The sequence below is a fragment of the Cyclopterus lumpus genome, chromosome 5 (assembly GCF_009769545.1).
Source record: "Cyclopterus lumpus isolate fCycLum1 chromosome 5, fCycLum1.pri, whole genome shotgun sequence".
NCBI classification, from domain to species: Eukaryota; Metazoa; Chordata; class Actinopteri; order Perciformes; family Cyclopteridae; genus Cyclopterus; species Cyclopterus lumpus.
The window spans coordinates 16,686,602-16,701,844 of record NC_046970.1 but is presented as its reverse complement, the minus strand read 5'-3'; the positions used below and the strand labels follow the sequence as shown (position 1 = coordinate 16,701,844).

General features: G+C 40.8%; 2 protein-coding genes and 1 long non-coding RNA gene across 6 annotated transcripts; 2 read left to right on the top strand and 1 right to left on the bottom strand.

The window, feature by feature from the left end:
* Positions 1–399: 399 nt before the first annotated feature.
* On the bottom strand, positions 400–2,769 carry LOC117731474. 2 transcript variants are annotated; one of them, XR_004609533.1, is made up of 3 exons: positions 2,669–2,769; positions 2,123–2,179; positions 400–1,569 (listed from the first exon to the last, which is right to left on the bottom strand). It is a non-coding gene; the product is annotated as an uncharacterized LOC117731474 (long non-coding RNA). The 2 variants fall into 2 exon arrangements; XR_004609534.1 differs by having other exon boundaries at positions 400–1,090.
* On the top strand, positions 2,564–7,802 carry hyal2a (hyaluronidase 2a). Of its 2 annotated transcripts, XM_034533857.1 has the most exons (5): positions 2,565–2,897; positions 3,000–3,080; positions 3,383–4,355; positions 4,906–4,995; positions 6,789–7,802. In XM_034533857.1, the coding sequence occupies exons 3-5, from the start codon at positions 3,426–3,428 to the stop codon at positions 7,179–7,181; spliced, it is 1,413 nt and encodes a 470-aa protein (XP_034389748.1). In that variant the 5' UTR covers positions 2,565–2,897; positions 3,000–3,080; positions 3,383–3,425; the 3' UTR covers positions 7,182–7,802. The 2 variants fall into 2 exon arrangements, with proteins under 2 accessions (XP_034389749.1, XP_034389748.1); XM_034533858.1 differs by lacking the exon at positions 3,000–3,080 and having other exon boundaries at positions 2,564–2,897.
* Positions 7,803–8,887: 1,085 nt separating this feature from the next.
* hyal1 (hyaluronidase 1) lies at positions 8,888–12,920 on the top strand. 2 transcript variants are annotated; one of them, XM_034533597.1, is made up of 4 exons: positions 8,888–8,978; positions 9,587–10,491; positions 10,585–10,674; positions 11,742–12,920. In XM_034533597.1, exons 2-4 carry the CDS (start codon positions 9,589–9,591, stop codon positions 12,066–12,068), a joined length of 1,320 nt encoding a protein of 439 aa, XP_034389488.1. In that variant the 5' UTR covers positions 8,888–8,978; positions 9,587–9,588; the 3' UTR covers positions 12,069–12,920. The 2 variants fall into 2 exon arrangements, with proteins under 2 accessions (XP_034389488.1, XP_034389489.1); XM_034533598.1 differs by having other exon boundaries at positions 8,894–8,978; positions 9,679–10,491; positions 11,742–12,918.
* Positions 12,921–15,243: the final 2,323 nt, after the last annotated feature.

Below are 15,243 nucleotides of genomic sequence, written 5' to 3'. Positions count from 1 at the left end.
TATACCTGTACTAACTCAAATTAGTTTAGATGTGCTCATGTTGTCATACAATGTATGACAGAACAAGATTGACGGACACGCTGAAAGACTCCAACCGTATCCAGCTAAGTCTTCCGTTTCCAGCTGGCAGAATGTGAAACTTTCAAAGCAATGTAAACACATTTCAGCATAGCTGACCAATCCACACGATAGATGGGGCAGGGCTTCCTTTGCATTCATTCTCTTGTGTCTGTAATTGTGTGGAATGTAGTTGGGTGTGTTTTAAGGTCAGAGGACAGTCCCTTTGATGTGCTTCCTCTCCACTGGTCTCTGATAGTTTTCTAAAAGTACAGCTTGTATTATAAGAAAGAACCCCTTTCACAAAAAAAGACTAAATGAATATGACAGTGTGTTCGTTGATGTATACAGGGTGTTTTATTAAAGGGATACATTGTCCATGTGACTGTGGCTGGGAGATATAATCATTATAAATGATCAGCAGCCTTTAAAAATATGTAAAACATGGTTTGAAATATAAACAATAAAAAAGATATCTTGTTTTCTCAGCAATCACGAAACATACTGCAGCGGTTTGAAGTAAAAGCAATGTAGATGTTTTTTTTATCTCTATTCACAGTTGGATCATGTTACTGAGGAATAATGTGATCACACGGTGCTTGTGAGTTGCTGAAAGATATAATGACGTATGGTACAGTGGAATACCAGTATGCATTTTAGAGCCTCATAGTTCACTTAGCTACTTTTCCTCACATACATCTTGTTTTTGGTCAGTGGAATCAGGTCAACGAGGTAATAAACCTTTATTAAATTCAAACCAAAGAAATGTCTTATATCCCAGTTTACCAATTCCCACGATGACCCAAATGCATCGCAAAGCATTAAGTGTTTGGGGCCTAAAGTGAAGGTGGCAGGGCGTGCTTCCAGTTTCCCTGCCATTGTGTTTTGCTTCCTGATGCTCTCTGAGTTCTGCTGATGTAACGTTCAGGAGGCAGAGGTCAAAGGCAAGCTGAGATGAGGGAAACCAAAGCCATGCCGTTGTTCCTTTCCCTCCCCTCTTCATTCACACGGATTGTTCATGCTCTACATTTTCCTTAGACACACAGAGAGAGTAACATGGGGACGTGAGTCAGCAAAGCTCGGAAAACAAACAGCGGAACGGGGTGTGACAGGAAAGCATCTCCCTTCCAGGCCGTGACCTCGCCCCACAATCATGTGCTCAGGGATCCTTCAGCTCACGAATATCCACAAAGATTAAGTCTGATTTTCAGAGTAACACCGTTACTGAGAAACACTTTTGACAGCTCTCCACACTCAGATTTCCTTATTCCAATTTACACAAAGGGTGAAAACTGATGTGTCAAAGCGAGACCACTACCCTCTTCTCCCATGGTCACCATCCCTCACGTCTAACCCCGGCTCTGCACCGTCTTATCTGCTGTTCTTGGCAACAGGATGGCATGTGGTACTTGGTTACTTCATTGAGCCATTGCCAGTGGCTGTCATCGCATGCCTCGGGCAGCAGAGACATCTGCATACCAGATGCCCTGTGCCCACTGTCTGAAGTGTGCTCTGAGAATTGGTGGAAAAAACATTAAAATCACTTCACTCAAGTAGCAACACGGAAATGTTAAAGAAGCATGTTAAGTAACACATGCTGTATTCAGAATTGTACTTTTAAAATATCGAAAAGAGGACCCATTATGAATAACTATTACACCGTGAAGTGACGTTGTAATGTATGTATGCATTTCACTGGTGTAACATAAGTAATTACATTCATTCAAGTATATTTCCCCAAGTCCTAATGTTTATTCTATTTCATACCAGAGCCTTACTTTGTTTCAAAAGCACATGAACAGTATTATATTTATTTGAAAATTATAATTACTTTGCATATTTAGATGTTTTTCTGATAAAACCTATAATCTTGTTATAGCTGAAACAACCAAACCGCATTTAAAAAGTAGCTCAAATGTGATGCCTTGCCCAGCTACAACCTTAAAATGCTGCTCCATAATGATTATAGCCTTTTACTTTTGATACTTCTGTACTTTTTGAAGGCAAGACTTATACTTGCGATGAAGTATGTGTGTGGTATTGCTACAACAATCCTAATTCCTACCTTAAGTAGAATATATGAATACTTCTCCCAAGTCTGAGCCAAGGTGGTGCTAGTCTCCTGCAAAAATGAACAAAAGTAAATCACAAAGTAAATACAGCTATTACATAAACGAAGAGTGCAGTAAAAGCCTACTGAAAACCTTTTTTAATCATCTGCTTATTATAAACAATAGGATCCTAGTGAACACATTGCAACACTTAGAACAACTCCTTTTGCTTTAAAGCGATACAATACTCCTCGTGTTTTTTAAACTAGTATAACGTTTTCACACAGTAAATGTCGTCGTATTCATAAGCTATATCTGATTATAACGTAGCAGAAAGGTCACGGGAACACAGTGGTCATTGGTGGGCATGCTCTTATTTTTAGGGATGTGGCTAATGGCCCGCTGTGACCTTCTATGAGTCTGGACATTGCTCTTTACACTATATCCGTTTCACGGCGTCGGCTGCGGACTTCTGGGAAAGATCTATTCGCGCCGCCGCGTGAAAACAAAACACAGCATAATAAATAATAAGTAATAAATCAAAGCGCAGGTTCTGTTACCTGAGGTTAAGAGTCGAGTTCAGGTAAAGAAGCATGTGGCTGTAACACAAGTCACGCTAACCGAGCGGCTGGGATGTCCGGTTGGTTTCGCCACACCCCCCACTCCCCTTTTTCTGGACATGAATGGAACATCCTGAAAGTGGTTTGGCTCGCGCAAGCAACAGAGTTGCAACTGACAACATCGCAGGGGGGCAACTTCTCTTCACTTCGCCGACAGACAGCAGACGTTGTAAGATACCGACCTACTGCTGGTGCCTTTGTAAATTCACCTCGCCGTAGTTTTCTTACTTAAAAGCAATGTTCATTTTGAATTTGTCCAATTTCTTTTGAGGCGACACACACACAAAAAAACGCGGCTTGAAGTCGCAGGCTTCTGGTTTTTTTGGAATGCTTCCTCAGTTTGCTTGCAAAGGTAAGTTGTCCAGCTGCTGTGAGACTGATTCACTTTGCTGTTGATTTGGCGTCATTCATTGCTAAAATAAATACCAGAACTTTACTTAAATGGAAGCCAGCTTATAGTATTTATAACAGATGGAGTTGGGAGAGCATTAGGAATCCGCACATATAATAACTATATAAAGGAAGTTTGACTTTCTTTAAAGCATCGCCAATAAAGACTTTAAGTAGCCTTTTGAGTAGCTAACTTAATGAAAGAATGTAATGACTGCCACTTATTTGAAGAGACTAAATTTCCATTTCCTCTGAAACTTGTAGAGCAGACAGCGACAGTCCTATTTGTCAATTCACATCTGAAGACATGTTGTCCTGGACTCTGCCTGACTGGAAAGTACTGCTGCTGATTGTGCTGCTATGGGACCACATCTGTGCCTTAGGACTGAAACCCACGAGATGGCCACTGTATTCACAAAAGCCTCTGCTCCTCGCTTGGAATGCCCCTACTGAGGACTGTGGCCCGCGGCATGGTATTCGCTTTCAGCTGGATCTTTTCCAGATTGTGGCCTCTCCCAATGAGGGCTTTGTTAGGCAGAACCTCACCATCTTCTATGGGGACCGCTTAGGCTTGTACCCCTACTTTAAATCAGATGAAACGGCAATGAACGGGGGGCTGCCACAGGTGGCCAGTCTTGCCAAGCACCTGGAGAAGATGCCAGAGGGAGTGCAGAAGTACATAAGGGAACCAGGGGCCAAGGGTCTGGCCGTTATTGACTGGGAGGAGTGGCGCCCACTCTGGATACGTAACTGGGAAACCAAAGATGTGTACCGCAGACATTCTCGTGAGTTGGTGCGTCAGAAGAACCCCACATGGCCTCCGGAGCAGGTGGGAAAAGTGGCCCAGCAGGAGTTTGAGATGTCTGCAAGGAAGTTCATGCTGGAGACACTGAGGAACGCCAAAAACCTGAGGCCTAACCAGCTTTGGGGGTTCTACCTGTTCCCCGACTGCTACAACCACGACTACAGGCGCACTTTGGAGAACTATACGGGCCGCTGTCCTGATGTGGAGGTGGCCCGCAACGAGCAGCTAAAATGGTTGTGGACTGAGAGCACGGCCCTCTTCCCCTCCATCTACATGGCCACTGTGCTGCGTTCCTCAGACTCTGGACGTCAGTTTGTCCGTAACCGAGTGAAGGAGGGGATGCGTCTGGCTTCATCAGGCGATGGGTTGGCACGTCCTGTCTTTGTGTACACCCGGCCCACCTACACCAACTCGCTGGAACAGCTGACAGAGGTGATAATCTAACTTTAGAAATACTGACAGTCCTGAATTTGGTTTCTTTTCCTCAAACTTTAAAACATTTTTTATTTCATTACCATTCTGATGAAGTTTAAAATGACAAATGTGTTTATGTACAGGTTCGGTCATGTATGATAATGATTTCTGATAATATTTAGGAAGTGTAACTCTCCGTGACAATGTAGCTGTAGCATTCAATACATGCTCTTGCTCGCTCTGATCAGTGCATGCTGCATGGAGTTATAGCTTTGCTTTTCCTTATCGGCACCCAGACAGACAGACACCCAAATACCTCTCATTTATGTTGAGTACGCAGGAAGGGTGTTGGTCAAGTTGAAAATCTCGCTAACACCCTATTGACCGTTTCCTTATGGAAGAATGAACAGATAAGAGCTGATGCAGCGCTTCACACACAGTAGCTTATGCCCCTCTAACATCTTGACCCTTTGGTAGTGACACTGAACAGTGTATTGTTGCTGTTCAGTCTTAGAAACGTATGAGGGGAAATGTGATAGGGTTTGAAGTGCTGTATTGTCTTTTACAGACTGACCTTGTCTCCACCATCGGGGAGAGCGTGGCTTTGGGAGCAGCTGGGATCATCATGTGGGGAGATGCAGCGTATGCAAGCAGCAGAGTAAGCATCCACACGCTAATTATAAAACAAACACAATATCCACTCAGACACTACTTACATATTTGACCATAAACATCATCATCTGCCAAGTTGTGACTCTCCTGCTTCTGTCAGTGATGCGTCATCTGATAACTAATAATTATTCCTCAGGGCTCCAGTTCAAAGGAAGTATCTTGAGTCACATGGATGTTTTCAGATACACAGGAGTTATGTTTGTTTTTTCAGTCACATTTAGGCTGCCAGATGACCATAAAATCCGCCAGTTAGGAAGAACAAGTTGTTGCAGCATATCTCCCATTCACTTTCTACTTTTTATGATAATATACCCATGTTATGTTTTTCAGCGGTGCTTCACCAGGGTCATCCTTATCTTTTAATATTAAAAATATATACATTTCCATCCATCTTTTATATAAATGTATGAAGCTGTAACTGTGCACAAAGTTGATATCAGCTGTCACTGATGGAATATAATTCCTGTAATATTGGAGTTAATATCTCTGAGTGAGCAGGATTGTGGTGCAGCTGCAGAATAGAACTTTTAAATAGGCTGGCTGAGTATAGCCAGAACGGGTTTTAGCAGGATTTCAGTGACTGTTTAAATTTACAACCTTTCTTGAAGTTTTGAGCCTAGATCCAAATAGATGTCGAACATGAATTCCACTATATTTTAAACTATATCGTCACATTATTACTAGATCAGATTGTAATCTGTCTTTGTCTTTGATTTTATATACATTTTTTTAGATCTCCAATGTTTTTTAATTTAGTTTGGTCCCCGTCTGATTAAACCTGGACAAATATATATTTAAAGTGTAAAGTAGGCTACAGCCTAATGCAGATTACACCAATTCATCATCCATTAAGGAAATGTTGAATTAATGGACAATACTGAATCCAATTGTATTAACCTTATGACATATGTCCCTGCTCTGACTCAGGTGTGGTGGAATTATTTGTAACTCCTATTCACAAGCTTCGGATGAGATGCTTAAAATAATGAGATCCAACAAACAACCTTTAAGCTTCTGAGTATTTATTTTTGCATGAATGAACACATCTGCAGGATGATGAACTTTCAGCAGAGAAGTACAAATGCACATTGGTAAAGGGCTCAGTTATATACTCTTCCTTCCAATGGGTCGGGTAGCACACGAACATGCACAGTTAGTGAGTGTGTAAGGGCGGAGGGAGAGATGACTGCTGTATTATGGCAATTAGGGAGAGAGACTGCTGTCTTAGGGAGGGTACGACGGCTCTTCGAAGGCCTATTCATGAGTTGAAGGTTATAGCAGGCAGATAAGACAGAGGAAGGAAGCAGATGGGTGGAGGGGGGGGAATTTGAGACAAGAATGTGTTAATAGGGTGATACCCATAACTCATGCGATTTCTCAGAAAGTTTAATGAGTGTTAGGGAGTTTCACAAAATAGAGGCCCCAAAAGGTTCTTACCAGCCCAAACACAACATGATTATATTGAATATAGTATGATATGATATTCAAACCTGCAACAATTATAAGTGCAGTATTTTTTCCATTACACAGGCAAGATAAATCCACATGCATTCATATTTCTACGTCCACTGGATTAAAATGGAGGCTCTGCCTTTTGTTTACCTGTTGCCATGGTAAATCATGGTACCAGCGGCCCATTGATGATTTTTTACTTTAAAGTTAAACCGGCTTTCTAAGAGAGGGCTTTGAATACTTCTTCCACCATTGAATGTTACACAGAAAGTTGATTTCTTGACTTAAGTGAGTGATGACTGTTTATTTTGTTTTTGTCCTGTCCAGAACAGCTGCTCTGAGCTGGACTCGTATCTGCGGGGTTCGCTGAGTCAATATCTCCTCAACGTCTCCACGGCAGCAGAGCTCTGCAGCCAGACATTGTGTGGTTCTCACGGCCGTTGTCTGCGCAAAAATCCAGACAGTGATGTTTACCTGCATCTGAACCCTGTCAGCCACTCTATCACCACGCAGCGCGGTAAGCTGACGGTCTTCGGTAAGCTCGGTGAAGGAGAGAAGAGACGTTTTCAAATCCAGTTTCAGTGCCAGTGCTACAGCGGCTATCAGGGAGAGGGCTGCGATCAGACAGACCCTCTACACCAAAGGGGGACGGCGTCTCAAATCACGGCGTCGGCAATGCAATGTGTAATCTTCCTGATCATCTCTCTGCTCCTCTGTTAATGCACCATAAATACTCTAGATATGGCTGCGTTTTATGTCTAAATACTGGAGCATACAAGATAAATACGTGAGGATTGTCCTTTTTAAATGTCAATTGCTGTAAAATGGATGACACAAAGTGAAATTGTAAAATAAACACTGTGGGAATTGCAAAGTTATATTTGTTTAGAACATTTAATCTTTTTTTAAACAAAGGAGGGCTCGCTGGAAATGACCTTGTTTACATTTTGCTCTCAGTTTCCTCTCGGTTTCCCAACGTGTCAAATTCCATGTTTCTCATGGAGAGGACATTTGATGCACTTAAGTCTGGTAATAGCACAATGGATTTTAAGTGCATTATCGTTTTTCAACATGACCTCTGACATCTGATGTTTTTCTGGAGGCAATTACAGTATTACTATTTATTTGAATGTATTTTTCTGTGATTTGTATGATATTTTCTTATATTTGTGTCCAAAACATGACTACTAGTTTTCTCTTAAAACTGTATTTTTTGTATTGCAGAAGCTATTTTACATTAGACTGTATAAAGCAAATACTGACACTTTGTATGTTCCACAATTTCAATTCCACAACTGCCTCTTTGGCTTTTGTCCCAGTCAATAAATTTCTTTGTTAATCTCCCTGTGTACTGTAATTTCTTTTCAGATTTACATTACACAATGATGAGGGGAGAGTACACTTTAAAGGCAAGGCAATTTTAAATACAGAGCGCTGTTCATAGACAATATAACTTAATGTGCTTTACAGAGGTGAACACATATATTGAACATAATACTTTAAGAAACCATGAACATTGCATTCATAAGGCAATGAAAACAAACAGAAAATGAGGACGAGCAAATTAGTTGTTTAACATTAGGAAGAAATTGCTTTTTAAGAAAGCTAACATTTGCAGATTAAAACTATGTATAATTTATAATTTAAAAAAGCCAGAGTTTTAAGCCCTGATTTAAATATGACGACAGTTGTATCAGACCTCAGGTATTCAGGAAGCATGTTCTACAGATGTTGAGCATTGGAAGTAAAAGCTTGCTTGGTTTTGATACCGGGAACGCTGCTTGATACCCAGGTGATCTGGATGCTTCATAGATGTATACCATTTTGTGCTTTATAGACAAGTAATAGCATTTTAAAATCCATCCTTGACTTGAATTTGTTTTTCAGTTAACAGAGGTATTTTGGCTCTGCTGTTTGCAGTCAATAAAAGACAAGCATCTGGGTGGAAAACATGTCATGATTGTCCACTAAGGCAAAGTCAGCTAGGCCTCAGGGAGGGACACGTTTTGCAGGCTGCTGCCTCATACCCCCTCCCCATGTAATTGTAGGGTGCTGTTAAGCCAAGAGTTATTTTTACTGCTTTTAAGAGTTAAGCAAGGCTCACATTTAAATTGGCAGGAGGAAGAGTTCATTATGGCTGGCTTGACAGCTATTTAGAGTGGAATTATATTGTCTTTCCTGGTCAAGTCTCTTCAGTAAACCCTTTATTTTCAGTTTATTATTATTTATTTTTTAAAACAACTCTGTGTTCAGACTCTGTTCAGACTTTTAATTTGCCTGTGACTTTAAATCGGTTCCTTAAAACATTCTGCATAACTTCTATAATTGGCTGTCAGATATTCTGTGCACACTTTTGATTGGCTCCTTGAAAACATTTGCTAGCTTCTGATTGGTTGGTTGAAAGCGCTCACTTTTGTTACTTCCCCTTTTTCATGTGTCATTCAGATCATGAGACTGCGAGTTGAGTTTACCTTAACGTCCAAACCACAAAGTACTCTTGCAAAACGAAATCAACAGGTAAGGCAAGTTAATTTTGTCCATAATCATTGTGTAATACAACATTATAGTCTATTCGTTTAGTTCCATGTAGCTGGGAAACCATGTTAAGTTAAAAGCTGAATTTCTTGGTGACTTCTCAATATTTTTAAACAACCACGACAACAACAACTAATGTGCTTTGAGTTTCTATCTTACAAACATCAGTTGCCTCACAACGTTAAACCAAAAATGTTTGAAAGTGAACAATTTTGAAACATCCTCTATTATATTGCTGTAAAGACACACACAAAGTGACAGCAGACCACAACGATTTAAGCTTTATTCATGTGTTATGACACAGTCAATGGTTGTATGACCAGTTTATGACCAGAATGTGAAGATGAAATTGATACAAATTACCTACGTTAATATAACACAAACAATTAGTTTGCTTAGTTAGCCCAAATAGTTTCACCGAAGTCACAAATAATGGTACACTTAAGATGTCAACAGAAAGTAAATAAAAAATCATGCTCACTGATTTGACTGACATGAACAGAACAACAGAGTTACAGGTCCCGACACAAAGCTACTGGGTGTGTCTGTGCTACTGGATTTCAGCAGCGCTGTGTTTTGTTTTTCTGCAGGGATGAGTTCATTTCATCATGAGGTGCCGCTTTTCTTTTTCCTGATCAGCCTCGTTTCAGGGCTGCAGTTTGTAACACCCCCTCTTTCCCAGGTGCCTTTCGTAACCGTGTGGAATGCTCCTACCGCCAGCTGTCTCTCTCAATATGGCGTGGACCTCGACTTGGGCACGTTCAGCATTGCCCAGAACGAGAACCAGACCTTTATGGGCGAAAACATAACCATCTTTTACTCTGATAAGCTCGGCCTGTATCCCAGGTACACCGGTCAAGCAGTCGCTATCAATGGCGGGGTGCCGCAGAACGCCAGTCTTGATGAACACCTCAGAGTGGCCTCTGAAAATATCCACACCTGTATCCCTGACAAGGATTTTCAGGGTCTGGCAGTGGTGGACTGGGAGAGCTGGAGACCTGCATGGGAGAGAAACTGGGACAGTAAGCAGGTGTACCAGGTGGAATCGAGAGGACTAGTGAGGTCCAGGCATCCAGACTGGAGCCCTGCGCAGTTAGAGGCTGCAGCTCGGGTGGAGTTTGAGGGCGGTGGGAGGAAGTTCATGGAGGAAACACTGAACCTCGGCCAGCAAGAGAGACCAAATGGGCTGTGGGGTTATTATGGTTTTCCCAACTGCTACAACTACTTCAGCGAAAAAAGCACAAACTACACGGGGGAGTGTCCTCCTGTGGAGTTAAAGAGGAACGACGAGCTGTCGTGGTTGTGGAACGTCTCTTCTGCTCTTTATCCTGACATCTACCTGAGCCTCGAGATGCGACACCTCGACAGAGAAGTGCTCCTCTACACCCATCACCGCATCATGGAGGCCATGAGAGCTCGGCTGACCTCATCAACACCGGCCATGTTCCCGTATGCTCGCATCGTTTACACGTACACGTTAGATTTCCTCTCTCAGGCAAGTGGCAGATGTTTGAACTCCGTGCACGTTTGGGGTTGTCGTGACTTGGTCTGAACGTTCTGCGTAACCTCTTGTTTTGTTCTCCTGCAGGAGCACCTGGTCTACACCATCGGAGAGAGTGCTGCTTTAGGATCTGCCGGGGTGGTGCTTTGGGGCGACCTTGCCTTCTCCAAGTCTCAGGTAATTGACCTGTTACCGTGGTCGATTGGATGGTTGTCAAGGTGATCTGATCTTCACTTTTTGGTTCTGATACAGAAACCATGCACACAGTAGGTTTCAATAATAATAATAATAACTTTATTTATATAGCACCTTTAAAAACAGGGTTTACAAAGTGCTCTACATAGAAGCAAGGCAAAACATAACGTCAATACAAGTAAACATTTCAGAAATACAGGAGGCAAAGGAGACCATGCCATATAGGCAATGAACACAATAGAGGAATAGAAAAATACAAAATAAAGCAGAACAGACAAACTAAAATAGGGGAACCAAAGAACTGCATAAAAGGACAACATCACTTAAAAGCAGTTCTATAAAAATGGGTTTTAAGAAGTGATTTTGCAAGCCTTATCCCCTCAGATAGGTCGTTCCAATACCTGCTTACATTTTGTGTTCACGATGGTGTATATTTCTCGCGTAAATCTCTTTATTGATAAAGAGTATTTTGTAAAAACTGTTCTGAAAAAGTGATGGTGAAGTTGTTTCGTCAAGGGCAAGATAGACACAAAAAACGACATTAACATAAAGCTTAGTGTACTGGAGCTGTACGACATGTTTTAATTTTGATGGTGTGTACATTCTTACAGTTAGACAATTTATATACGAGAACAGCAACTTGATCCATTGTAGTCAATTACATTGTACCAATATGTTTTGGAGATTGTTTTAACTGTTTCTTTTAAACTTTTGAAACTGTGTATTACTTTATTCTTATTATGTGTTTGAATTGTTCAAATCCCATCCAATGGCACTAATGGCAATATATGCACCTTTAAACATGGAACACACATATATAGTTTATTCTTTTCATTTCTTTTCAAGGCTAAATCATAAAATGTGATATCTCACTTCTTGGGAATCTTTTTTTTGCACGCGTTCTGGCCCATATTCAGCCCTTTTCAGAACTGAAATAAGTAACATTGCTGGCATCATCACTGCGCTAAAGTAGTGACTTTTTGTCTTTAAGACAGAGGCCTTGAGTGGAAATGCTTAATTGGCGAGTCTTGCTTCTTTCCTTCTTTTAGGCCGCTTGTAATACTATCAAATCCTACATTGACGAGACTATGGGTCCTTACCTGGTGAACGTGACAGCGGCGGCCATCCTTTGCAGCCAGACCATTTGTTCCTCTCATGGAAGATGCCAGCGGAGGAGCCCCACCTCAAGGGTCTACCTCCACCTGGACCCTGCCGAGTGGAAGGTGGTGTCTGAGAAGCAACCAAACAGACGGCAGAACTACAGAGTTTTAGGACAGATGAGAACACGCGCGGTAAAGTTCATGAAGTCTGAGTTTCAGTGCAGGTGTTACCCAGGGTGGGGCGGTGAGAGCTGCTCCCAACCAATTCAGGGATAAAAGACTTGTCATGAGGCAGAATGTTAGTTACATTTAACAATGTAAGCATACTAATAACATCATACTATTAAAGGGTAAAGGATGTTGTTTAATTGCATAAAATGTGTCCGATCTTTTTGTTCCAGATATCAGCCTAACAACTGTCTGATATTTCCCTTTCAGTCCACTCAACATGTTGCTTATCATTACTATTATGTTTGAGCTTCACTGTGCAGAATGATGGGTTTGACACAGACAAACTTCTTCAGTGTCTGAAGAAGTTTGTCTGTGCTCAACTTAAATCTGAGTTGAATGTGTGTACGTAGAGCAAGCTCCTTGTCAACTTACACAACTACAGTACACAAACGTCGAAGCTGCTGCACAAGTCACATTCTTTTTCTTTTGACTTTAAATACATACTGCAGCTGCCCTTACAAAGTGCCTACTGTTGCGTGTAGTTTGCAATTCATTGATTTGGGACATACTTCTTCCTCATAATATGACACCCTGTACTTTAAGCTCTTCCTTAAATATCTACTGCACAAAGGATTGTGGCCACAACAGCTTGCTGGCTTGCACACTACATAATGCAACCGGATGGAGTCAGACATCCTGGTGTTTCTGTCAAACGGCATTTGACATACTATGTATTGGGACATTGGGACATTAAAAAAATGTATGGTAGTATGGGTATTGTAACTCACAGTGAGTTTACTGCGAAGTGAAAGACATCTTCTGTCCAGCAGTTGAACTTATGAAATTACCAATATTTGCATATTCATAGACTCTGGATTTGTTTGAATGATTTTTTAATTCAATTAAACTATTTCTTTTTGAAAAATCTGATTTCTCACATAATAAAGATTATTTCATCTCTTAAATTATGTCTGTTGGATGTATTTAATATTGTTGAGTTGTAGTGGATTTTATATACACGTGCACATGTAGATAAGAGAGGTTATGTTTTAAATTAATACATAAAGAAAGTTATGATAATTAATTTGAGGAATATTCTGAGGAATGTATTATGAAGCATAAGAGAGGATCACTGTTTTATTATTCTGTTTGTTAATGACAAATGTAATGATTTATTGTATGATGCAGGAGAATATATGGATGTTTTATTGTTTAGACAATAGTTAAAAGGGATGCCGATTGAAACCTGAGATGTTGCTTTTATTCTGAAGGCAGGATAATAGGGTTTTATTCTGAAGGGGAACTTCCTGTCTTTTACCGGAAGTGTGAGCTTTGACCCCGCTAGCTTATCGATTTGAGGCATTCTTTGAAGCGGCCGATGGAACTAACCCTCAGGTGTGAACCTTATGTCTTATTCGCTGGTCAGCGTAGCATGCTGTGTCTCTGAAAGGTATTTGCATGAATACCTCCACTAACCAATGGGAGCTTAGCTCAGCGAATGAACTGCGAATAAAACTAATTGTAAGACGTGAATTTGGTCTCTTACGTGGTGACGCCAGACAGAAACTGCTGGCTACGTCAGGAGACTGTGGAAGCGAAGCCATGTGAGCACGTCCGGGCCTGGACCATGTATGTATACAGATGACTCTTGTTTGTAATGATTAAATAATGATTATTATATATCTCTGGCTTCAGAGCTTCTTCTTCCAAGCACCAGGCAGCTCGAGATTCTCTGAACTTTTACAATATGAATATCTTTTACAGTTTTTTGCAATTGCTCAACTACAACTTCTGAAATTAGGGCCCTCTTTTCTCTCTACACACAACACCAAAAACATATATAATACATCTGTTGCAAAAGTAAACACATCATTCAAAACTATATAGTCTTATCTTACCCAACATTTTTAATGTTGCATCACAATTTGAACAAATAAATATCTCTTTCCACACTGACGTGCCATGAAAGTATGTAACCCTATTATCTGGAATCTTTGACATTTTCATTTGTGGTATGCTGTCGTTGAAGCTATTCCATCAAAGACAAAGACGCAGATGTTTAACTTTTTTTATTTAACTCAACTCTAAGCAATGCTAGCGCGTCAATTACCCTCAGCCTGTTTATGCCCCTCAGTGTCGGTTCAACCACCTTGTGCTACTTTATACCTCTGCTATACTACATACTATACTACTGAAGTGTGACATATTGTACTCTTAATACTACCTACTTTACAAATACAAACAAGTTATCCAATAATATTTTTTTATTGAAATCAAACTTTATTCAGGGCAATACTGACTGACATACTGACTAATCCTACTTTTTAAGTACCATTTTGAATGCAGTCAAAGTTTACGTTGCGGTTTTGTTGCTTTAACTAAAGTAAAGGACCTGTATACTTCTTCGACCACTGTCTAGAGGGGATGATGGAAATAACATCTTGTTTTGTTATCTCGCTTCGTAAACGCCACTGGGATGCAATCCACATGCTGTGGCTTTCATTTAAGATAATCGTGTAACGGTGTGGACCAGCAAGTGGTGCTGTTAGACAGCGAACTAGAAGAGATGGAGGCGCCATCAAGGTCAGAGCTTTGGCTGTTAATAGTAATCACAAGAAGAGTCAAATCACTGTAGAGTAAAACACATATTTAACTTAGTATGTCAGATTCTGATAACTTTATACCCTAAGGCTGCAGCTGCTGAAGTGTTCATGATGATTACACTATAACACAGAGGCAGATAGAGCACAAGGTGACCTTGATTGATTTACAAGTGGAGTGTACAATGTTGTCTTATCTGATAACCACCGCTGCTCCAAACAGGTGTCGTTGATAGTATTTCCCCTCCTCTGTCCCCTGAGGACAGGCAGGCTGGAAGGACAGCTTCCCACGAGGCCCTGCTGTTTCCTACTTCCGGCTTTATCATCACTTGCTGGATTGTTAGGAAATGAGCAGGGGAAATACGCTTTTTTGAAAGCTGTGTAGAGACATATGCAGCCGGTGAGCTTTTTAAAATATAATTTTAGTCTTTTGTGTTGATTGTTTAGTTACTTGAACCGGACAAAGTGCTCAATTGGCTTCCAAAGGCCGAGGACAGAATTTAATGTCCAAGCCAAACCACCATATTTACCTGCCGTTACGTGATAATGGCAGGAAAAAACACAACAAGGATGTCATACTGATTGACATTAAATATTGCTTGTCAGTCTGTTCATTATTATTATTATTGTCTTCACCCAGGCGGCTTAAAATCCAACTCTCTCTGTCCAAGTACAGAGAA

Excerpts from the sequence above, each read along its gene's own strand:
- hyal2a (XM_034533858.1), top strand. The coding sequence starts at position 3,426 with ATGTTGTCCTGGACTCTGCCTGACTGGAAAGTACTGCTGCTGATTGTG. Across the intron at positions 4,356-4,905 it reads CGCTGGAACAGCTGACAGAG|ACTGACCTTGTCTCCACCAT; the intron begins GTGATAATCTAA and ends TGTCTTTTACAG. Across the intron at positions 4,996-6,788 it reads CAGCGTATGCAAGCAGCAGA|AACAGCTGCTCTGAGCTGGA; the intron begins GTAAGCATCCAC and ends TGTCCTGTCCAG.
- hyal1 (XM_034533597.1), top strand. The coding sequence starts at position 9,589 with ATGAGTTCATTTCATCATGAGGTGCCGCTTTTCTTTTTCCTGATCAGC. Across the intron at positions 10,492-10,584 it reads CGTTAGATTTCCTCTCTCAG|GAGCACCTGGTCTACACCAT; the intron begins GCAAGTGGCAGA and ends GTTCTCCTGCAG. Across the intron at positions 10,675-11,741 it reads TTGCCTTCTCCAAGTCTCAG|GCCGCTTGTAATACTATCAA; the intron begins GTAATTGACCTG and ends TCCTTCTTTTAG.